Source organism: Ambystoma mexicanum, chromosome 3p (genome assembly GCF_040938575.1).
Source record: "Ambystoma mexicanum isolate Mex_15411 chromosome 3p, UKY_AmexF1_1, whole genome shotgun sequence".
Taxonomy (NCBI): domain Eukaryota; kingdom Metazoa; phylum Chordata; class Amphibia; order Caudata; family Ambystomatidae; genus Ambystoma; species Ambystoma mexicanum.
The window spans coordinates 1,034,263,313-1,034,287,942 of NC_090925.1; the positions used below are offsets into that span (position 1 = coordinate 1,034,263,313).

Genomic DNA, 24,630 nt, shown 5'->3' on the forward strand with positions numbered 1-24,630 from the left:
ATATATATATATATATATATATATATATATATATATATATATATATATATATAGGGTTTTTTTCCACTCTGGAGAAGTGTCAAACAAAAAAAGTAGAAGGAATAATTAGAAAAGCTTTTCATATAGAATAAAAGACGTTGTGTTGAACAAACAAAAGAAGTTAGTTAAGGTCACCACACCACTCTGCAGAAAGATTCAAACAGTTCATGTACTTACACGAGACAAATTTTGTGAAGTCTTTGGCGGAGAGTGAAACACACTTCTTATACAGAAAGATTTATTAATGAAAAGAGTTACATTCAACATTGGCATGTACCCCGTGCTATTGATGATAGTGAATGTAGCTATGAAGTCCAAAATGTTGTGATTTTAAAAAAAGAAGAAATACTAAAGACAGTCAATGGAGGAGTAGAAAGTGGTGGACATTCTGCAATAAAACCTATAAAACAAACTCAATATTCTTCTGGTATGGGTCTGCAATTATTTGTGCAATATTGATACATTTTCTTGTAAATTCTTAAAAAGATGTTTGCAAGGTTTGCACAAAAATGATAATGTTCAAAGACAGATCAAGATGTTGTAGGTAATAGATGACTGTGAAGTTCTTGAGAAAACATTTTGTTTGGAGGTACACATATACATGTTTTTAGAGAATTGCTACAATTAACTCCTGTGAAAGGTCAACTAGTCTTCAAGATGCTGCAATCTAAGGACACTCAAAAAACTATAAGTAGCATTGATATGATGTGATATGATAGGTTATTTATAATGCACGTGGACCCGGGGATCGAACCTGTGTTGCTCCGTGTCGTCTTGCTTCCAAGGCGAGCATGTTGTCCCTGAACTATCCTCCTGTGCCGATTTCAACCTTTGGAATTGTTTTGAATTGTTTTAATTTTTGTCCAGTTCATGAGTTCTGGATGACTACCCCTATATAACACCCCTCTCTTAGAATCCCCCTGACCCCACTGAGCCAAGAAGTAGTTCTGTTTTGCAAGTTTCTAAACAGAGAGACCCACAGGATCCAAGAGAGGCTCAAGATAAGAGTTGTGCCCAGCAGTGCCTATTTCTGAGAATGAAAGGGATCGATACGATCTATATGAAGTAAAAGAGTACAGGCGTGCCTAGCAGTGCATGTCTCTAAGTCACTCTGTTTCACCTACAGCTCACCCTGACCATTGGAATGCAACGCAGGAGATACGGTGTGGCCAGCAGTTTCCATATTCCAAAAAGCTCACAGTAAACGGGAATAGCTATTACCCACTTCTCGCTGTTCTCAGACACAGCCCCTAACCAGCAGAAACTTACAGCACATTCTTTAGAAAGGATATCCTAGAAGGGAAGAACAACATATTTACAACAGAAGACTATCAACAGGCATGCCCGAGCAAAATAGTCCTTACTTATGACATGCTGGAGAGGGGGCACCTGGGAACCTGTTTCTATCAGATGCAGACAAAACAGGAAGTCTTGGCGAGTCCGAGGTGCTTTATACCAAGCTTAGCAGAGGAGTTCAAAAAACAGGAAAAGCAAAACACGTCTTTGGGGGCTTGTGAAGCACCTGCCTCCCTGCACAGCACTAGCTTCATACAATAAGGACTGTGTCAAGGAAGACAGAGGAAGAAGTAATATATTTACTTTTAGCGTTGAGTGCACTGTTATTACCAAGCGTTTCACTAGTGAATCTGAATATGATGACTTGGAATTAAAATTGTAGTGCAGAATGCCACCATCTTGTATTGGGCGAAACAATTAAATTAAAGGGATGATAGTACTCAAATGCAATTTCTTTTAATTCAAGCAATAGCTCTGGTATTTCATGATGTTTTGATCTACTTTTATGTGGGGAGGGTACTGCCAAGGTGCTCCCGTAGGAACTCGTCTGCTGAATGGAAAATGGGACACATCCCTCATTACCAGGCTCATCACTGCACTCCCTAAATGGCAAATGCTGGATAACAAAAGGGCAGCCTAATTTAATAGAGGTACATTAAAACAGACGATTAAACCTTTTAGAATGAAAGGCTAATTATAATTTCCATCGGAAATGTGAACTTCACTTACTTTTGATAAAGGATATGTGAACAATTTGGTTTTCGAATGGATGAGCGACTAAGGTTTACAGTTTCTTTTCTCTGGCTTCTGTATGAACTAATTCAAACGTGCAAGGTGAGTAATACCGATTCTGTATTGGTAGCTGGTTTGGAGAATGATGGCCACTTGTACATTTTTCGGACTATAAAATCATTTGAAGAGATAAAAGAAGTATTCCGCCTACAACCCAGGCTGTATGTCAAATATTTGCAGATCTGAACATATTGGGCCTTGTTACGAGTCAGGCGGTCCAGAAATAATGGTGGCGGTAAACCCGCCGCCACCGTTGTTTCCGGATCGTCTGATCTCGAGTCCTGCAGGCGGAGGTGATGTTCCCGCCAGGTCTGACCTGGCAGGTTTAACACCACCCGCATGCAGGTGGACGAGGAAACACCGGCACCATCTGGAATTCCCGGGTCACCGGGGTTGTAATGCCCCGGTAATTCTGGGAATCACGGCGGCGGACTGGTAATTCGAGTCCAGCGGTAACCAAGCCAGAAAAAACGGCAGGTTACCGCCAGACTCGTAATGAGGCCCATTGTCCGTTATTTTGGGGGTAATTCATGGATTATTCGCGTGGAAAAAAACGGAATTTGGGTGCCATTCTGCCCGCAAATCCCCATTTGTTAAACAGGGATTTGCGGGCAGAATGGCACACAAATCCCATTTTTTTCAGCGCAAATAATCCATGAATTACCCTTTCCGAGTTTTCTGGGACAGTTAAAAATGGCAGCAATTCTATTAGCACACAGGCAGGGGGAGCCAGCCAATCAGGTGGATAGGAACGTGGCCTTTAACCGCCAGTGTGAGCCCACGATTGACGCCGCCTGTCGGCCAGCTCTCCCTGCCGCCATCTTCCCCCCACATCACCCCGTCCCCTTTTATTCATTTTTAATCACCCCCGCCCCGAACGCACCTTATTGCGGCTGCAGCAGCACTCGTCGCCGCAGCCGCACCTTCCTCTCTGCGCAGAACGGCCGCCATGGAAAGGGAAGAGAGCTCCGTCCTGTTGTAGGAAGGAAAATCCTTTTTTATTTTTAGCACTTTGGGTTGCCGCTTTGGTAACCCGGGGTGCTAATGGCTTTAACACCCGATCCGGCTACCCGGATCGGGTGTTAACGTCACATTAATTCCTTAATTATTGCCATTTTTGCTGCATCGTCAAATTATGCGCTTGGCCCTGTATGGAAGGATAGACTTCCATCAATGGACTGGAGCTAAATCCTCCACTTTTATACAATAAATCGGTGGACATCATGTGGGGGTAATTATCGCCCACAGTCATTTCACCAATGTCCCTCTGGATTGTGTTTGGAAGGTAGAACCTTTTACTTTCCCTGAAGAAACGGCGCAGAGAGAGAGAGAGAACCCAGAACACTAGTGGCACCAATTCTGGGGGTCACAAAAGGGGCATTTAATGATGAATTATTGTTCAGTGAACCAGCCAACCAAAACAGGAAAGGAAACAGTCAAATAAACGGAAATCTGACGTGCAGCGAATGGAGGGAATAACCACCCCTCTGAAGAAAAACGATGACTTCAGAAATACTGTGCTAGGCAGTTGAAGAAGTTAAAGTCCCTACAAAAGCTGAAGATTGAATGGTTTTCTTTGTAAAGTAGTGACAAGAAGGCACTTACTTGAAGCCTAAGCAAAGATGTTATTATTGGAATTACTCTGGGCAGGTTGTGTGCTAGTTATCCCACTCCATCACAGAACACTTTATCGAATACAGTAATCTAGAAGAGCGCCAGGAGACTGCTATGCAAAATAATTCAGTGGATTGGACACCAGGGGCCCCAATTTGACTCCTGTGCCCTGCACCTGACAGCTACTGTACAAGACCTTATCTGGCTAAAATGATGTCCTTGTTATTGTCCTAATTTCTTTCTGTGGCCCCCTAGCTGCTACTACCCCTTGTGCTCCTTTGGCTGCCAATAACCCCAAGCTTCTCCACCCTGACTGCTATGCAAGCCCTTTTGGACCACTCTGCCCACTGAGGGCTTCACAGCCCTCTTTGACCACAGTGCTTCCTCCCTGACTGCTCTGCGGCCCTCTTGGACCACTCTGCCCCTCCTTGACTCCTGAACAGTCATTTTTGTACCGCTTTGCCCTCACCCTGAGTGCTGTACAGCCCACTTCGACTGGCCTCACCTTTTTGACCAAAAGTAAAATGTTCGAAAAATGTTTCAGCATTTTTTACCAGATTGTTTTGTAGCAAATATATAGATGGGTTTACAGTGAGTATATAGTAATGAGGGGTGGGTATTAGATGAGGCGGGGAAAAGGGGGTCTCCTTCGCATGTTGCAGTAAACTATTTGGGACAAAATATATTTAACATTTTTACTTTCAGTTAGAAAAATGCGATGTTCTTTTAACATCGAACCTCTGAATGTCATGCCACCTCCCTGCCGTCTGCACAGCTCTGTCCGATTGCTCGGCCCCTCCACGAGTCCTGCTAATCCCTGTGCACCTGGCTAGTGCTGCCCTTTCCCTACCTCCTTCAACTGCCCGATGGCTGATGCAACCTCCCTGCCTCCTGCACTCCCTCCCTGACTTGCATGCCTCCTTTACATAAATGCTGCTCTCTCCAGCTCATGCCACCATTATCTGGCTCCAGCTGCCTCCAACATACATGGCTCTCCCCAAAGTTGCCTGCTCTCCTTCTTCCGTCTCCTCCACTGACACCTCAGCCTGTGTGCCAATTGCCTGCTCCTGCTAAACAATAAAAACGTTCACACAGTCAAACGTACCTACACATATATTAAATTATACTTAATGCATCATAAATAAATAAATATTTTTAACATCTATTAAATAAGGAAAATATACCTGTATTAACCTAAAATTTGAGATAAGTACTTCAAAGCTACAATGGTTAAAGATGTATAATTAACATTTCAAATCAGCTTGCAGAAAGGTTGTGAATAAATAAACACATACGTATCTAGTAAAGTAGGAACATCTGATCATATGTAATTAAGGTCATTCTATGAAAAGATGTTGCAAAGTTTCAGTAGAATTAAAGGCTTGACAAAATCTACAGAAGCGCAAAGTATTGTTGTGTGCACTCCAGACTTTTATTGGTAGGAAATGGGTTAAATTGCAGTCTTAAGAAGTTATTTCTCCGTTTCCTGTTAGGGAATTGCCTCAGATATTTCGCAACCAATCAGGCTTCTGCACCTTGGCTCCTGCCAAGCTCAGACCCTCCATTTCAAGTTCTTCCAGCAGAGCAGGTACCCTCTACCGACTCTGTTATATCATCTTTCTGGATGTCTCTGATTTTTCAGGGCTTTATACAGCTCAGCCAAATTTATAGGGGCCCAAATACTTTTTGTCTCCCAGTCTCTCCAGTCCTCCACAAGCCATGTGTGTGAACTAAAAGCCACGTCTTCCAGCAACACGCCGGCAGACCTGTGCACCTCCCCACTTCCGGAAGCTGCACGATACCACGCTCTGTACAGGTCAGTTCCTGGCCCTCGCAAGCTACCAGACAGTGTATATTTGCTACACTCTCTATAAATTGATTTTATTACATGTTAGTATCATAGCCACTCGCTATTAGCTCCCAGGAGAGCGTCACACTAATAGAGTCCTTACTTTGTTTCTCCATTTAGGGAGACCCGGTCAAGGCCCATGAAGAAGGCTTTTTTGCCAAAACATCACAGGACTTTTCCAACTCTTGGACACACAACCCCTGTCCCGCACCACCGCTTGATCTACATCTAGACGTAGACCAGAGACTAGGTTACCTCCCAAACACGCAGTGCACCGTAAAAGCACCAACAAGGATGCACTCGGTTATGTTATTACGTGGTGGTTGCCCTATAAAACATTTAAAGTGTTTGAATCTGATGTGCATAGAGGTCAACCCCAGAAGCATTTATTGCTAAACAAATGGTTTTGCATTTATGTATGCATATTGTAATGTTAATGTTCACTCACAAGTAATTTGAGCCTACTTGTGATGTACTTGTGATGTATTTCTTTGCTTTTTCTTTTTTTCTTTTTCCTCTTCCTGTTGTGTTAATATGTCGGCTAAATAATATGCAGGCTTTGCCAAAAAACTACAAAATACCTTGCGGAATTAAATCCGCCCATGATTGACTTTGGCTAAATAAAAAAGCTAAATCTCACTATATGTGTTTCTTCCACTCCACTCCGCATGTTAAATGTTGTAATCTTTGCAGAAAATGCGAATGCAAAGTAACATGATTCTGTGTGGTAGGACGCCACCCTACTGTTCCAATTGTTTATAGCTCTCAAGTCCTCCCACAATCCTTGAGCAGTCCCTTTTGTTACCTAGTCTTAGATATAGCCTGTGCTATAATAGGGACCCTTAGAATAGTGTCACTGAGTCATTTCTTCTGACTCCCACCTAGTACCCCTAGCTTGTGACCCACCCAGCACCTGACCCGGACTACCACATATAGGCTGCTTTCACCATGGAGCAAACCCTCAGCTTCTCTGAAGCAGAAATCTCAGACATCATCCAGGGGCCCACCCTTCAGTCTTGATGGGGCCCAACGACACATAGCCTCTACGGCATCAGGAGATGACCTATTAAAACTCAAAAAGAAGTACTTTCTGACAGACGTCCACGGGCACTTCTTAAGGGAATAATTTAGGGTCAATATGGTCCCCCTCGGACTGACGATCCACAACGAACCCGCACTATTCCTGGAAGATAAGGAGTATATGATCGGCTTTAGCAAAATTTCCACAAAATGCTCGAGAGAGACCTCATGGTACTGACTATCACCACAGCACAGATAATTCACGCCAAAATTAAAGTAGAACGCGCAGCAGAGGAAGAAAAATGTCTCAACAATGAGGATCTACAGAACGCATGTGACAAGCTGAAGGAGATCAACACAGCCTTTGACCAATTCATGGCCTCCACCCTTGAAAAGAAACATAAGAAATTAGCCAAGGATATCCAGAACTTTAAAATTGAGAATGTCTATCCCTATCTGGCACTAGATTACAAAGACAGGAAGGACAGAGAAAGGGCAGCCAGCCAAACGGGACCCAATAGAGGCAGACGTAATTGGGTTACATTCTCGGATACTTCAAGTTCAGGATCCTCGGATGATCAACCACAAAATCAAGGAAGACAACAAACCGGTGGACGATTTCAAGTACCACCCCCCCAGGTTCCTTTTTTAGGGAGAGGGGGCCCCAGAGGACAATACTGGGGCCCAGCCCCACCTATGCCCATGCCTATGTACCCCTACAATTACCAACAGTGGGGGCCACCCTCGCAACCAGTGGAAATACTAGAGGATATCCCGGTCTTCAACCTATCAGTCCTGGAACTCACAAAGGCGGAAATTACAGTCCTTACTAGAGGACTTTCCTTTGTACCTTCCAACACCACAAATTGCTTCCACCTCGACCAAGAACTATCTACCTTCTTCAGATCAATACGACGAAAAGCCTACTTTAAGGACAAAGAACTTACCGAACAAGAAGAGGACTCCGGCCTGCGGGTTCCCTCAAGCTTTAACCCGAGAGAGAACGAGACCCCCGCTTCCATTATAACTTTTGAAAGATGTGTCAAAAAAGAAATGACTAAACTCCAGGATGCCAGGGAGAACCAAAGGCCCAACATATCAACAGAAGAGCATAAAGCACTGAGAAGCCTTTCCAACAACAAACAGATTGTCATCAAAATGGCAGACAAAGGCGGAGGAATAGTTGTACAGAACCTTAACCAATACAAAAACATGGTGAATTGCCTCCTTGATGCAATTACCAACTACAAAAAGGTCAAAAAACATCCCACGACTGACATTAAAACTAAAATACAGGAAACAGCCAGGTTTGTCTTTGAACATGGATGGATCAGTGACAAGAAAGAGACCTTTCTGACTACATCAGAAGGTAGAACACTGGCGTTCTACGCCCTTCCAAAAATTCACAAGAACCAACTCCACCCACCCGGAAGACCAATAGTTTCCGGCTGTGGCTCCATCCTAAAACCCATATGTAAGTTTGTGGACTACTTTCTAAAACCCTTAAGCCAGGAAACACCTACATACCTAAGGGACACAATGGCCACCATTTCGATCTTCGAAGACCTTCCATTTGCTTTGACAGAAGAACTATTGGTGACCATGGATATTGCCAGCCTGTACACCAGCATCCCACAAAACTCTGCCATAGAATGAATCCGACACTACCTCACACACCATATGACACAGACCAGAGTCCCAAAAAACTTTATAGTGGAGCTGCTTGAACTGGCCCTAACGAATAATTTCTTCTCTTTTGACGAGACATTTTACCTCCAAGTGAGTGGGACCGCGATGGGGGCAGCCTTTGCCCTGAGTATGGCTGTCATATTCATGTCCGAATATGAACAACAACACATTCTGAACACCAGCAACCCCTTCAGAGATAAGCTCTCGCAGTGGTTTCGGTATATAGACGACATCATTTTCATTTGGCTGGACAATGACACCTCCCTCAACAACTTCCTCACTTGGGTAAACAAGCAAACTAGGGAAATTAAATTCACTCTTAATAAGAGCAACCAAGCCATCAACTTCCTTGATCTGGAAATTTCTGCTAAAGACAACAAACACACGTGTTCACTGTACAGAAAGGAGACAGATAGAAACACTCTCCTACATTACAGGAGCTACCATCCGAGCAATCTAAGGAACAACCTGACCTATGGACAGTTCCTACAGTTGAGACGCAATTGTACGGACCTTGAACAATACAAGATACATGCTACCACCCTTCAGAAAAAACTATAGAACAGAGGTTACCCCAAGAAGCTAGTCAGGAACACCAGGAAAAGAGCACAGTACACACCACGGGAAACTCTTCTTACACCAAGAACACAGAACCCATATATAGAACAACTGATGACCTGTGTCACTACCTTTGGACCTAGTACCACACGACTCAAAGCATCTATCAAGAAGTTCTGGCCTCTGGTACAGCTCAGCTTGCCCAATGAAATGATGCCAAGGATGGCACTAAAATGGGTAAAAAACCTCAAGGACATTCTAACTCATGCCAGACTAAACAAAAAGTCACAAAGATCTGAACTATGGAGCATGCGAGAAATTGTGGAACCTGTGTGGCCCTGCGGAACCTGCAACGTCTGCAAACTGACTAAAAAGACCACGACCTTCATGATCGAGGAACAAGAATGGAAAATTAAACATTTTTCCAACTGTAAAACCACTAACGTGGTATACATAATCAAATGCCCATGCGGGTTGAGGTATGTAGGCCAAACCAAGAGACAAGTGAACAAACGGATAGGGGAACACAGGTCCCGGATCCGCTGCAAGGTCCACACAGCACCCCTAGTTACACATTATTTAGAGTACCAACATGGGGTGGACGATATGAAGTGGTGGGTCGTGGACACCGTTCTCAACACCACCAATGCTGCCAATGCACTAAACCACAAGGAAACCTGGTGGATCTTCAAATTACAATCTACTACCAGGGGATTCAATGAAGCCATGCCCACCACCTTCATATGAGGTAGTGGACAATGTCCCCACACTGCAGTTCCTTTATTACTTTTTTTTTAAAATGTCTTTATTGGTTTTAACAACATAACCAAAACCATTATCATTTATCAAACAGTATACTTTATCAGAAATAAAAGTCCCCTTCCTTACCCTCCCTCCCCACCCTCTCCCAAGACCATGGTTAGTTCCCAGTTCTCCTCAAGTCAGTTTCCTGGTTTGGGCTGCCCATGCTGCTTGAGGCGCTATCTGCTGCCCTGGGAGGGAGCAGGGGCACCGTTAGCGCCACCCAACGGTGCAGCTCCTCACTGGAGTCCAGCCTCTGTACTTGAATTGCGGTTTCCCATGCTGCAGTTTCAACAGTAATCCACTTCGTAAGGTCACCCCACCACTGGGCCTCATTCAAACTCCTGGAGCTTTTCCATCCCATGGCTATGCGCCTTTTTGCCGTTATATATATTAGGTCTCTGAGTTTGTTTAAGTGCTTATTTTTCCTATTGTGCCTATATCTGCCCAGGATACAGGCTGTAGGCTCATGCACCTCCACTTCAATGTCTGCGTTAGCCACTCTATCCTTCACTTGTGTCCAGAAAACTCTTATCACTGGACAGCCCCAGAACATATGGGTCATTCCCGCCTTGGGCTCGCTGCATTTGGGGCATACTTGGATACCTACGCCCGTGAACCTCGATATGACTTCTGGTGTGAGGTAAGCCCTGTTGGTGATATACAGTTTGATGAGCTGCAAGCGGGCGTTTCTGGAGATTTTTTTGTGGTAATAAGTTATTTCACCCCAGTCTTTGTCTTCAAATATGAGGCCCAGTTTGGTTTCCCACTTCTTCCTGCATTTGAGTTCGTCCCCAGTCGTGCCCAGCAACAGGGCCTCATAGATTCGTGAAGTCTCGTGGCAATCCTCGGCAGTGTCTAGCATTGTTTCTATACACTCGTTCTCCAAGGCCTGGTCGACTGCCTCCGGTCATCTGTTTTTCACGGCTTGCACCACTACCCTGTGCAGCAGGAACTGCCCTGCTGGAAGATCTGTGGCTTCGCTGAGTTCCATGAATGTTAAGGTCTCTTGTTCTTGGATCAATTCTCCCAGTTTGGCCACCCAATATGGTTCCCACTGGGTGCGTGTTTCAAGTTGCCCCCATGAGTGTTTTGCCATAAGTGCCGCAATGGGGATCTGCGGGGAATACGGATCCACCGACCCAACTAGCTTACAGGCCCTTCTCCAAAGCCGGATCCCGATCTTGGCAAGGTATGGGCTGTGTCTCAAAGCTCCTTCCCCAGCCCAAAGTAGGTCTCTTAGTAGCAGATGAGGCAGGGCTGGTTGGAGGAGGCGGGTATTTGTCGTTTCCTCGTCGGCCATCCATCGCGTCACGTGTCACAGCTGGCTTGCGAGGAAGTAGAGCTCGAAGTTGGGGACCTTCAATCCTCCCCTCTCGTAGGGTCTATGGAGTGTCACCAATGCCACCCTGTGCCTACCCCCTGCCAGAGGAATCTCCTACAGAGTTTGTTGATGTCTCTAAAGAATGAGGAGGGGATGTTGAAGGGAACATTTGTGAAGTTGTGTAGCTGGCGGGGGAGAGCCACCATCTTGAGGAGAGCCGCCCTCCCAGCCATCGAGAGCGGCTTGCCCGCTTGCCCCAGAATTCCATGGATTTCGCAAGGGAGTCTTTGGCCCTGACCGTGTTGAGGATGTGCTCTGTGTTGGGATTGCGGTGTATAGTAATCCCCAGGTATCTGAAGGAGGTCACATGCCATTCAAGATCTAGGGAGGGGAGGGACCTATATTCTTCGTTGTGTAGTGCCACTAGTGGGTAGAGGCAGGACTTTCTCCTGTTAATCTGGATCCCAGTATGTTTGTGGAAACATTCCAGGGTTTTTAAGATGTAGTGCAATAGGTGTTCAGGGTTATGTAGGTACAATAGGGTATCATCTGCGTACATAGAGACGAGGTGGGTCACCCCGTCTATCTCGATGCCCCATCTCCGTATTCCTGTCTTAGATAGGCAGCCACCGGTTCTGCGGCAATAATGTATAACATGGGGGACAGTGGGCATCCTTGGCGGGTGCTTCTGTGGAGGGACCATTTGTCGGAGTATGTTTTGTTAGTGCGCACTCTAGCAGTTGGGTTGGTGTAAACCAGTTGGGTCTACTTTTAAAAAAAACGGGCCTATCCCCAATTTCGCCATGGTAGCATATAACCACTCCCACCTTACTGAGTCAAAGGCTTTCATGGCGTCTAATGACGCAACTGCAAGTTTCTGTGGCCTTCGGTCCTTGCTATATATGACGTGGTGTAGCCTGCGCAGGTTCTCAGTGATGGAGCGCCCTGGTACATATCCTGTTTGGTCTTGGTGGATCAGCAGGGGGATTACTCTGCGCAATCAGTTTGCAAGTAGGGCAGTTAGGATCTTGCTGTCTATATTTAACATAGAGAGGGGCCTGTATGAGCCACAGTCCGCTCCATCTTTACCCAGTTTGTGTAGGGGAGTGATCACGGCCTTGCTCATGGAGTCCAGAAGGGTGCCACACTCGAAGGCTTCATTGAAGACCTGGGCTAATAGTGGGGCGAGTGCTTCCTCGTAGGTCTTGTAAAACATCCCCGGGAGGACGCCCGAGCCCGGGGTTTTACCTGCCGGCAATGATCTAATTACCACACAAACTTCATCAGGCGAGACAGGTTCGTCCAGGGCTTCGGACATCTGCAGATCTAATGTGGGTAGCTTGATGATGTCTAAGACATCCTCGATCTTGGTGTCAGGAGAGGGGGAGGCTCGGAGTAGAGGTTGCGGTAATAGTCAGAGAAGACTGAGTTAATTTCTTTTTGAGTGTGTGCGGTGGCTCCGTCTGGTTTAAGAATGTGGCAAATGGGTGACCTGGGAGCTTACCTCTAATAGAGCCAAGCTAAAAGCTTCCCGGGTTTATCTCCGAGGGCATGGGTTCTTTCTGTGTGCTTAGCGTAGCTCAGTTTCCCAAGGGATTCCCAATGAGTCAGGCAGGTTTGTCTGAGTTTGGTCATTTCGAGTTGATGTTCAGGGGTTGGGTCAGCTCTGCTTTCAAGCGCACTCAGATCTTTCTCTGCGCGCTCCAAAAAGTTTGTGATGGATCTCTGGGCACCCCCAACGGCTGCGATCATCTCTCCCCTCATAACCACCTTGTAACCCTCCCATGTTGTGCTCATGTATTTTACGCTATGCAGGTTATTTTGCCAATCTTCCTCAGTGCTATCCCTTATACGTTCCCAGAACGCTGTATCAAGCAAGGCCTCTGCTCTCAGCCTCCACGTGGGTACCGGGGGTTTAGGCGGGGACATCTCCCAGGTGACTAGCAGGGGGGAGTGGTCGGACAGCACCCTAGGCAAATAGTGTGCATCAACGAACATGGCCTGATGTGCCTGACTAGCAAAAAGGTAGTCTAGCCTAGTGTGGACAGCATGTGGTGGAGAGAAGAATGAGTATTCGCGTTGTTCAGGGTGCAAGTCCCTCCATAGATCTCTGAGTAGTAGTTGTTGAGTTAGTTTGGATAGTATTTTGGCGGGAGGGGAGGGGCGATCGTGCTTGTTGTCCGATCTGTCCTTTAATGGGTTAAGGTTACAATTGTGGTCGCCTCCCCACATCATGATTGTGTCTATATAAGGGCTGAGTCGCGTGTATAGGGAGTGGAAGAAAACAGTTGCATCATGGTTAGGTGCATAGGTGCTAATTAGGCATAACTCCCTACCCTCGATGGAACCGCATACCAATGCCATCCTATCCTCATTGTCCGTTTTGGTGCTAGTTAGCCTGAAGGGGACAGTCGGGGCGATCCATATCAAGACCCCTCTGGCATAGGAGGAGTAGGAGGACCGAATTAAGGTCCCTCGCCATGTTTTGGCCAGGGCATCCAGTTTCTTTGCAGTTAGGTGTGTCTCTTGGAGCAAGGCGATTCCGACCTTGCATCTTTTTAAGTAGGTGTGGATTCGGCGCTGTTTAACGAAGCTGTTCAGGCCTCTGACGTTCCACGTTACGACCTTTATTGTGTCAGCCATGGGTATTGTGCGGTTTGTCGTAAGCTCCAGGTGGTGCTCGAGGGCCTGCTGGTGAGGAGTTGCATATAGGATTTTCCCGTGGTCTCAACATTTTCCAATGTAGGTTCCCAACTTTTGTGCTAACGCCCAGTTTCCCACCCCCCCCTCCCTTTAACTGTAAACTCCCCAAACATAGAACAGGTCCAGCGAGGTTCCCCTCGTTATGACAGTCCCGTTTCCGCTCCGTTTGACCACACACAGGTCTCCGGGTGCCCTACGGGCAGGTATATATAGTGGAAGTGGAAGGGTCCTGCCATGCGTGGCTAGGAAGGCTTTAGGGTGGTCTCCGCTTCTTCTCCTCGACGTCAGGGATTTGTTGACCGTCCATCCAGCGTCTGGCTTGGGCAGGTGTGTCGAACAGGTGGGCACTATTGTTGTGTAGCACTTTTAGTCTGGAAGGGTACAAGAGCATATAGCGCAGTTCAGCTGCTTTCAGTCTGGCCTTTGTGTGTATGAACTGCGCTCTGTTCATTTGGACCTGGAAGGTATAATCTGGGTAGATGATAATTTTTGCAGAATTTCTTTGGATTTGATCTCCTGATCGAGAAAACGCCAGTATCACCTCCCGATCCCTGTAATTGAGTACTTTCGCTATCACCAGTCTGGGTGGAGCACCTGGCGGTGGTTTCTTTGCTAGGGACCTATGGGCCCTTTCGATAGTGAAGCCTTGAGAGAGCTTTTCTGCGCCGACCTCCTGCAGCAGGAGGTTCTCAATGTAGTTAGTACGGTCGGGGCCCTCAATGCCCTCCGGCAGCCCGAGGAGTCTATATTGTTCTGGCGGGCCCTCCCTTCTGCCTCCTCAGCTCTGTCCTCCAGGTTCTTGACCCTTTGTTGAAGCGCATCCACGTCTCGAAGGAGATGAGTTTTGGCTTCTGTGTTTTCCCGGACTTGGGTTTCTAGTGCTTCAGTTCTGCCGGCCAGAGACCGGACGTCTTGGCGCAGGAGGCCCAGGTATGTGGCCACGGCATCGATTTTGTTCTCCATTGTTGCCTGGAACAGCTTAATGGCTTCGAGAATCTGGGTATTGCTGGATTCGGCTGCTGCTTCCGTGGGATCAGGTAAAGTATCTGGCGCTACCATGTTAGAGCTCTCGGGATCTGCAGGTCCGCTGGCCGTGAAAGTGTCTATAGTGGTTTGGCATTGTTTGGACCTTGCACCTTTCCCGGACATCTTCTCAGGAGGCGACATCCCCTTGCTCCGGGCGCAGATGGCGTGGGCGGGAGGCCACTAGCGAGGGATGCGGTGCAGTGTTTCGCGGAGCTGGCTGTGGTAACACCGCGTAGGAATGAGATGGTAGTGTAGAACTAATCACCAAAATCTCAAGAGTCTTCAGGAGCTAGTATGGGGTACACAGGGGACTCTGGCACTGTCCCGTTAGTTGGCTGCACCGGCCTCAGGCGGCAGTGTGGGTTAATGTGTAAAGGCTCAGCGTTGAGGGCTGTCTGTGGGATCCGGAGGGCCTGTCTCCACTGCCTGCCATTCTGTATGCTGATTGCGTCCACTGTGAGGAGTGTTGTGTGGGCCAAGGTGTGTTGCCTACTGTTAATGGATGGTGTCCCATGCGTCTGTGGCGTCCAGCGTAGCGAGGCCCGGGAGGCGTGCAGGTCCGACTCCCCCGGTCCACCGGAGTAAGCGTGTGAGAGGTTCCAGTGCGTGGGCGCAGGCCGGTACGGGGAAGTTTAGGGTCCTGCCACTCTAGTGGGCCCACTGTGAGCTGGACGGCGTATCACCAATGCCGGTAGGTATCCCCAGGGCATTTCCTCAGCCGGTGACAAGGGAGAATGTGGGGGCTCTTCATGAGGGGTGATCGACGGCCCACTTGGATGTCGGCACGGTGACCCCGTGCCCTCTGCCCCTCTGAGGGCCACGGGGTGATCCGCACCGGCAGAGGAGAGAAACAAGCCGTTCATTTCCCGGCTAAGCAGATTAGTGCTCTTTCGTCGGTGTTGGTGTATTAGTGTCTGGGCCGGCCCCCCTCGCACCCGCTCACCTCTGTGGCGCTGGCTCACCTCTGGTCTCAGGAGGAATCCAAGCGGCTCATCAAAGTCCCCCGCAGCCCTCGGGTGTGCCCTTGTCCTAGGCAGCCCGCTCGCCAGAGGCAGGGCGCTGCTCGGCGGGGGTCACGGGGCAAGCCGCTCCGGTCTATGGGTCAGGCTGGTCCACCCACGCACTCCGGTGCTAGTGCCGATTAGGAAGCCTGTGGTCTCTGGATGGCGGGCGATATCTACGGTGCTGCGTGTGCGCTCCAGCCCTTCCAGGGGCTCACCCAGGCTTGGGAGACAGCTTGCAGGGCTGCTAAATGGTGTCCGCAGCAGGTGGTGCAGCTCACGGGGTCCAGGGGCACCTCTGAGTCTTATAAACCAGCCTATTTTGGCACATCAAGCAGAGCTCACCAGAGACACGTCTTCTCTACATGGCAGCTAGCCACGCCCCCCTCTCAGTTCCTTTATTACGTATTACCTAATGGACTCCAGGTGCCACTGGACCTATCCAATTCAGTTTCTCGGACTGGCAGCACGCCGCCCATCTCTTCTGACTTAATAGGTTTTTCCTACAGTACACACTAGGGCCGCCCTATAGGTCCATCTATCGCTTCCATCATCAACAGCCCAGTGTGTCCAGTCATTTGCCGGCTCGAGTCAATATTAGGAAGAGTGTACTGCCAAATTCCCCTGGGGGGGAAAGGGGTTGAGACCATTGATCTACTGTACCTCGATGTATGTACACTTGTGAACCTTTTGCACACTATTGTCACAATTGATTTGATCTGCGGACCACCCTTACTAATGCTCAACCAGTACCACTCCAACAGGTCAGGGAGGGCAGCCCACCCTCAACTAAGGTGGCGAATGCACTGCAGGTCATCCCGGACTGCCTTAGAGCCAACATGAGAAGGCACCCCCCCATTCCCTCCACCACTAGCGAGCGTCGCACTACCAATCACTTGCTTCTGATAACAGCCAGCCCAATACCCCTACATATTACCTAGGGGTTCGGCTCCGCTGCTACCATGTGCCCTTGCACACTTGCGGCCAGGATTACACACACTTATCCCGTGTGGACCTCCCTCCAGATGCCTCCACCCTCAAAAGGGCATTAGGTTCAACAAGCCCCCTACAGAGGCTCCCTTCACTCTGTCCCCACCGCCCATGCTGCAGGCGTTGTAAGTATCCATGACAACCGCAAGTCCAACGACTCCACGCATGCACGGTCCTCGTAGATACTACTCCCTTGCGCATGCGCCGATCTGCCATATACACAGCTCCTTCTTTCATGCAGAGCGAGCTGCAACTTTTCCTACAGCCGCCGTGTCTGTGCGCCCATTATGCACACCCAGCACTCAACCCAAGGTAAGCCTGACCTCCTCCCTTCAGCCTACCACGGTCCCCAGGTCTGCCCTCTCTGGCTACCTCTGTGCCACCAGCTGGCCTCCCCTCAGTGCTCCCTCTGCTTTCTCAATCTGCAGCTCCGTGAGCCATACTCCACCGGCCATCTCTAAAACAACAGGGCACAACGCACCGCCTCCAGCAGGGGACCTGTACAAGCAACCAATCAGGCTTCTGCACCCCGGTTCCTGCCAAGCTCAGACCCTCCATTTCAAGTTTTTCCAGCAGAGCAGGTACCCTCTACCGACTCTGTTATATCATCTTTCTGAATGTCTCTGATTTTACATGGCTTTCTACACCTCAGCCAAATTAATAGGGGTCCAAATACTTTTTGTCTCCCCCTCTCTCCAGTCCTCCACAAGCCATGTGTGTGAGCTAAAAGCCACGTCTTCCAGGAACACGCCGGCAGACCTGTGCACCTCCCCACTTCCGGAAGATGCACGATACCATGCTCTGTACAGGTCAGTTCCTGGCCCTCGCAAGCTACCAGACAGTGTGTATTTGCTACACTCTCTATCCCTTGGGGTCTTTTTAAATTGATTTTATTACATGTTACTATCATAGCCACTCGCTATTAGCGCCCAGGAGAGCGTCACACTAATAGGGTCCTTACTTTGTTTCTCCATTTAGGGAGACCCGGTCAAGGCCCATGAAGAAGGCTTTTTTGCCAAAACGTCACAGGACTTTTCCAACTCTTGGACACACAACCCCTGTCCCGCACCACCGCTTGATCTACATCTAGACGTAGACCAGAGACTAGGTTACCTCCCAAACACGCAGTGCCTCCTAAAAGCACCAACAAGGATGCACTTGGTTATGTTATTGCGTGGTGGTTGCCCTATAAAACATTTAAAGTGTTTGAATGTGATGTGCATAGAGGTCAACCCCAGAAGCATCTATTGCTAAACAAATGGTTTTGCATTTATGTATGCATATTGTAATGTTAATGTTCACTCACGAGTGATTTGAACCTACTTGTGATGCACATGTGATGTATTTCTTTGCTTTTTCTTTTTTTCTTTTTCCTCTTCCTGTTGTGTTAATATGTCGGCTAAATAATATGCAGGCTTTGCCAAAAAACTACAAAATACCTTGCGGAATTAAATCCGCCCATGATTGACTTTGGCTAAATAAAAAAGCTAAATCTCACTATATGTGTTTCTTCCACTCCACTCCGCATGTTAAATGTTGTAATCTTTGCAGAAAATGCGAATGCAAAGTAACATGATTCTGTGTGGTAGGACACCACCCTCCTGTTCCAATAAGTAGAATTAAAGGCTTGACAAAATCTACAGAAGCGCAAAGTGTTGTTGCGTGCACTCCAGACTTTTTTTTGGTAAGAAATGGGTTAAATTGCAGTCTTAAGAAGTTATTTCTCCATTTCCTGTTAGGGAATTGCCTCAGATATTTCGGGAGCATTTTTTTTTTTTTTACAGCAGTCAGGTTACTTGTAAGAGCAGAGATGTTCAACTCAGTCTGTCGAGGATAAGCTATGAGCTAACCAAGAGTCCAGAACTACAAACACGCGGTTTAGCAGTGTCTTGTTCAAAATAGAGAACACGAGAAGGCGGGCTGATTGACACTTTTTTCATAAAGAAGGAGCTTTTTCCAATCAACCAGTGATTTGAGGTAACAAAGTCCCAATTCATAAGGCTTTATTGAAACACCCTCTCCAAAGTTTTTCCTCGATTTCGGCCCAGTTAATGAGGAGGATACAGTTGGTCTCTGCTCCATAGGTTAGGCTCAGCATTACCTTCCCTTTAAACAATCTAATCACAGGGGGCATGGAAAAATCTTCTTCAGTTGCCCACACATGTCACAACTGGTGAATGAAAGTCTTTTGGCTCCTGAGATGGATCACAATGTTTAATATTTACGCACTAGCATTTCCAGTATCCATTTAGTGTAGTTCAGTGTTGTCTATGAACCACCCGAGCTTAGGTCCTTTAGATTGTGCCTGGTTAAAGATCATGACGTCGATTCATCAGGATTAATATCCAGGTCTAGTTCTTTAAGAAAGAAAGACAGGGAGTTTACAAGAAATTGCAGCCCGATTGCGGTGCGATCGAGAAGCGCAATATCCTTTATATATGCCAGATGATGAATGTGGAATGAACCGAAACAGAGAGGGAAGATGTTACATAGCACAAGCCTAATTCACAGATCATCTATTTACAAATTAAAAAGGGCTGCCATCGGGACACAACCCTGGCGCAGACCCTGATAGGTTGATATAGAGTCAGATGGTGACCCTCGCTGTCCAAACAAATCTGGACCTGAGAATAGGCATGAAAATACCCGAGTACATTAGTTAAGTAAATAAGGCAGATCCAAGTTTAAAGTTTGCCGCAAAGCTTGTCACTACCAACTCTGTCAAAGGGTCGAGTATGATCAACAAAAACTACGCCTGGAGAATGATTTAATGAGTGAGGTCGTTGCTGAAGAAGTAATAAGATTATATTTTTCAAAGAAATACCCAGCCCTCGCCTAAATCCCAATAAATTCAAATTGCGTGCCATGGTCTGGAGAGTCCAGGAATCTAACTGGGTTAAAATTAGAAAAGTAAAGATCTTACTAGAGGCATCCAACAGTGCTAACGGTCCATAATTTAAGGGTCTGCCCTGCAGCCTTCTTAAAGATAGGGGCAATAATGGAAGTATTCCAAGTGCTAGGAAAGGACTGGGTAAACAAGACCGAGTTGAATAATCCATGTAGAATATCCATCCAAAATACTGGATTACCTTTCAGAACCACAGTAGCCAAGCGGTCAAGGTGCCCTAGATGGCTTAGCTTTGTTGTTCATAAGTCAACATGCCAAGGGACTTCTAATGATGATAATTATATAGATGGAGATTGAGGTGAGCGCACAGATAACTTGGGGAAGTGACTTTTTACAAATCACCTTGGAAATCGGATTGATTTGAGAAGAAGTTTGGAGACATTCCAGCTTGTAGCCAAAGCCCGGAATTGTTTCCAATGATCCTTAATATGTTTTTGTAATCTTTTTGCAATAGCTCAGCTTTATGGGCCCTGACTCAGTTTTAGTATCTCTGTTTGAAGAGCTTTTACAAACGGAACTATTCTGGGTAATTATTTTCCTCAAGAAGTGTAAATTGCGAACCGCCTCATCAAATGAATGTGGCTACGAGAACCTAACTGCTGGATAGAGTACAGCAATCTCTTTTAAGATTGGTCTAGTAAGACTCACAAGGGAATCTGTGAATATTTATTTATTTATTACATTTTTGAAACACCCAGACCCGGAGGTATCACAGCATTAGTTACAGTGTGTGTACATGAAATAGTTACAGTGACAGAGGGTAAACATAAATGCCATAGTCCAGGCATAGGAGGAAACAAATTACTAATATTTGTCGAATAGCCATGTCTTGACAAGTTTTTTAAAGACAGGGAATGATTGCTAATTTCTGATGGATGATGGGAGGGAGTTCCAGGGGCAGGTGCAATAACGCAGACATTCACTCCACCTGCTTTCTTTTTTTTTGAAGCGAGGAGTATGCAGGGAAATGCTGGAGCTGAATCTTAGGGTACAACCGTGGGCCTTTTTGGAGATGCAATTGTTGAGATATTGAGGGGCCACACTGTGCACACAGTGGTGAGTGAAGGAGAGGGTTTTAAATTCAACCCGAGCTTTGATGCGGAGCCAATGTACCGCATGTCTGGAATTTGAGATATGATCAGAATGTTGACTGACAAGGGCAGATCAGAGAGCCTTGTTTTGAAGCAGTTGTAGTTTATTTAGATTTGCAGTGGTGTTACCCATCAGCAGGATGTTGCGATAGTCAAGTTTGGAAAGGATAGGACCATGAGTGAGAGTGAGGTAGTTGCTGAGGGAGAGGAACTGTCTGCTGAGTGAGATAAATCTCGCAGTGTAGGCGGTGGATAAGGCTAAGGCATTGATATGTCTGGACATAAAGAGGTCAGCTTCAAGATGTACTGCTAGTGTTTTTACATTGTTCAGTACAGGGAAGGATGTGCCATCGGTACAGAAGGATGAGAAGGAGGCATCCCGATGTTTGAGGCAGTGCGGTTTGCCTATGATGAGGAGCTCCATTTTCTCATCATTGAGGCAGAGGTTATGAATGGCCATCGAGTTCTGGATAGTGCTGTAAACTTCATTGATCGTTATAGAGTCAATTTATGGTCATCGAGAGGGGGGTGAGGATTTGTGTATCATCTGCAAAATTAGTGTAGATGATGTCTTGCATCAAGGTGATCAAAGAGTGGTTTGGTGTAGGTATTGTAAAGAGTCAGGGAGAGACAGGAGCCCTGCGGGACACCAAGAGGGGCCGGAATAGCGTCCGCCGCTGTGTTTCCTATGAAGACTCTTGTAGTGAGAACGCTAAGGAATGAGTTAATCCAAAGAGTGGCTTCCGGACAGAAGTGGAAGGGTTGGAGGAGTTGCTGGCATAGGATGTTGTGATTGACCAGGTCAAAGGCCACTGATAAATCTAGTAGGAGCAGGATTGTTAGTTTGCCAGAGTCAAAGATGGCGTCCATTTGGATCTTTAAGTTCAATAGGGCTGTTTCTGTGCTGTGCTTGGGGAAAAACCCAGAATGCCTTTTGGCGAGCAGATGGCTGGCCTCCAAGAATTGCTGGACTTGCGTATAGGCTAGGCGGTCTAGTATATCAAGCAGGAAAGGGACAGTGGTGATGTGGTGGTAGCTGGTAGGGGTGGACGGGTCAAGAGAGGTTTTTTTAATAGGGGAGAATCCCAGGCTATTTTGATAGAGGAAGGCACAGAATTTGAGGAGAAGGAGACATTGGCTAAGTCTGCAATGATAGGAGTAAGTGGGGGAGCACAGAGTTTGACTAAGTGGGTCACAAACGCATCACCTTTGCAATTAGATGGTTTAAGTGTCCTGATAGTGTCTGCTACAAGCTCATGGGTGACATGTGAGAAGGTGAAGAGGGGGATATTACGGGTGGGAGTCCTAGTACGGGGAACTGGTGGGTCAAGCAATGAAGCTTTGCTGGCAAGTAAGGCTTTTCTTAGTGCTAATCTAATTTTAGAAGGAAGAGAGTCCATTTGTTATGTAAGGGAATTTTGGATTGTGGTAAACCATGCCTTATCTGAGCATGACCCAGAAATAGGAGGGATGGAGGTTTCCAGCTCTCCAAGGTTAGTAAATAGCTCTTTACAATTAAACTGGCATTGGCAAGTCTGCCATTGTAGATGTTGGATTTGCAAGTCACCACAGCTTTTTTGTATTGCAAGGCTGCTGTGGAAAGTGCATGGCAGTTTGTTGTAGAGATGTGTTTTTTTACACAGGTGTTCGAGGGCTCTTTTATCTCAGCGAAGCAAAACCAGCTCCTCAGAAAACCAGGTGTTTTTGGCTTTGTGAGGTTTGGGGATTTTGGGCTTTATTGTTGCTATCGGTCACGAGCTTGGAGAAGTCCGGAGTGGTAGTGACTGGCAAGGTCTTGTGCTGATTATGGGAGAGATGTAACATTGGAGTAAAGTGAGGTGAGGAGGGGTGGTTTAAAATCCTCATGCTTCAGGTTACGTGTGTTACAGGGTTTATAGTCAAAATCTCGAAAAGTAAAATCTCGAAAAAAAAGCACGAATTTAAAATCTCGAAAAAAAAAATATCGAATTTTTTTTTCAATGCGTTTTTTTCAAAATGGGGGGGTTCCCCCCCCCAAGCCCTCTTTTTTCATTTTTTTTATTTTACCCCTTTTTTTTACTTACCTGACCTCAAAAACACATATAAATAAATAAATAAAAAATTCGATATTTTTTTTTCGAGATTTTTATTTCGTGCTTTTTGTAATTCGAGATTTTATTTTCGGTATTTTGACCGACCACCGTGTTACAGACGTAGATGGGGCTTAGTGGCAAGGTTGGGCTCTGTGGCACTTAAGTAATGAGAGATCGAAGTTGATTAGAAAATGGTCTGACCATGAGACTGGGGGAATGGATGCAATGTTTATGCAGGCGTTATCAGTGAGTATCCAGTCGAGGATACGATCTTTCACGTGAGTGGGGACAGAGATGAGTTGGGAGAAACACATGTCAGTAAGTACAGTAGCGAGTGCAGATGCTTTGTTATCAATAGCGTCATTAAAGCCAAGTTTGAGATCTCCTAGAATAATATATTTGGTGAGTGGCTTCTTAAGTGGGGTGATGAGCAGTGGAATGTCCAGATCAGAAGGCTATGCCAGATGGGTTGTATACGTAGAAGGAGCAAGTTCACTGTAGTTTGGTGGTCGGTTTTTAGCTTAATTAATAACATTTCATACCGGGGAGTAGGGGGAAGAGAGGTAATTCTGAATTTCAACGACGATTTGGCAATGAGGGCTACTCCCCCACCTATACCGGGACATCCTGGAATTAAATTGATGAATGGGCTTGGGTCACCAGGATAACCTGGATCGTTGAGTGTTAATACAGAGAGATGGATCATACATTTTGCAAATCTTCTAAACAAAGTTGAGAGATAATTTTAAATGAAGAATTGCATGGCCACTCAATGCAGAGTCTTTTGCTTCTAGATGAAGACATCTATGAAATAAAGGACTAGAAATAAAAATATAGTCAAAAATTGATACTGAAGAGTCTCTATGACAAGTAAGTTGAGGTGGAATTATTAAGATTGCTGTTTGCCATGCAAAGACCTCGTAAGGACATAAAGTCGGTTATACATTTTCCACGGGCAATTCCTCATGATGGGGGGGGGGGTCAGAGGAGGGTAGGAAGACAGAAGTCAAAGGGAACTAAAGTCTCCAGAGTCTGTTTCATGACACACACAATTGCCATACCACGTGTGAAGGATTTTGGCTAGGTTCTCCATAAATGTTGCCGGAGTAGATCTTACTGTTTTCTATGAATTAATAATGAAACAGTCAGACTGCTTAGACGAAGAAGAATCAAACCAGGTTAATTTGACAGCCAAGAAATTATGGACCTGGGTAAACACCTTGATGCAATTAAAGGCTAGAGTTGACATAATTGTTGTTTTCAGGCCCTCCAAAGAATAGCTGTTTGTGCCTTTCAAGGCTGGTCAATGAAATATTGTGTAGTCCTGTAGGACAGGTTTCTCGATCAGGGAGATTTCTTATAACAGTGTGATTTCAAAGGCACACAATTTGGTACAATGACAGTTATCCATTTGTTATGTTATTCATTTCATACCGAGGTACAGTGCAACTAACACTAAAAAGACAACCTGGTGCTACAAGACCATGGATGCACCGAAGGCCGGACATGGGTAATCAAAAGAGCAGAGTTTTCAAAGCATGTTTAAATTGCAGGTGGGCCACCATGGACCGAAGTTCAGTGGGCAGAGCATTCCACAACTTGGCAGCCCTTACAGAAAATGAACAGCCACCAATTCGGACAAACCAAAATCTAGGCACAGAAATGAGAAACCTGTCCCCAGAATGGAGAGAGTGGCCAGGAACATAAGGCTTGAACGTATGCTGCAGGTACTCAGGCTCCACAGCATGGAAGACCCTGTGTACAAGACACAGAGATTTTAAATACACATACTTGGCCACAGGGAGCCTATGAACAGCATGCAGAATAGGGGAGATGTGATCCCTTAGAGGGGTGCCA

General features: G+C 46.4%; 1 protein-coding gene across 1 annotated transcript in view; it reads left to right on the top strand.

The window, feature by feature from the left end:
- Nucleotides 1-4,436: 4,436 nt before the first annotated feature.
- The window catches only part of LOC138581209 (uncharacterized), a 79,316-nt gene continuing 59,122 nt past the window's right edge, over nucleotides 4,437-24,630 (top strand). The window contains exons 1-2 of the mRNA XM_069652386.1: nucleotides 4,437-17,283; nucleotides 17,402-17,511. Of these exons, the coding sequence (XP_069508487.1) occupies nucleotides 6,821-8,266 (1,446 nt within the window). The 5' untranslated portion in view covers nucleotides 4,437-6,820 and the 3' untranslated portion in view covers nucleotides 8,267-17,283; nucleotides 17,402-17,511. The remainder of the gene's footprint in view (nucleotides 17,284-17,401; nucleotides 17,512-24,630) is intronic.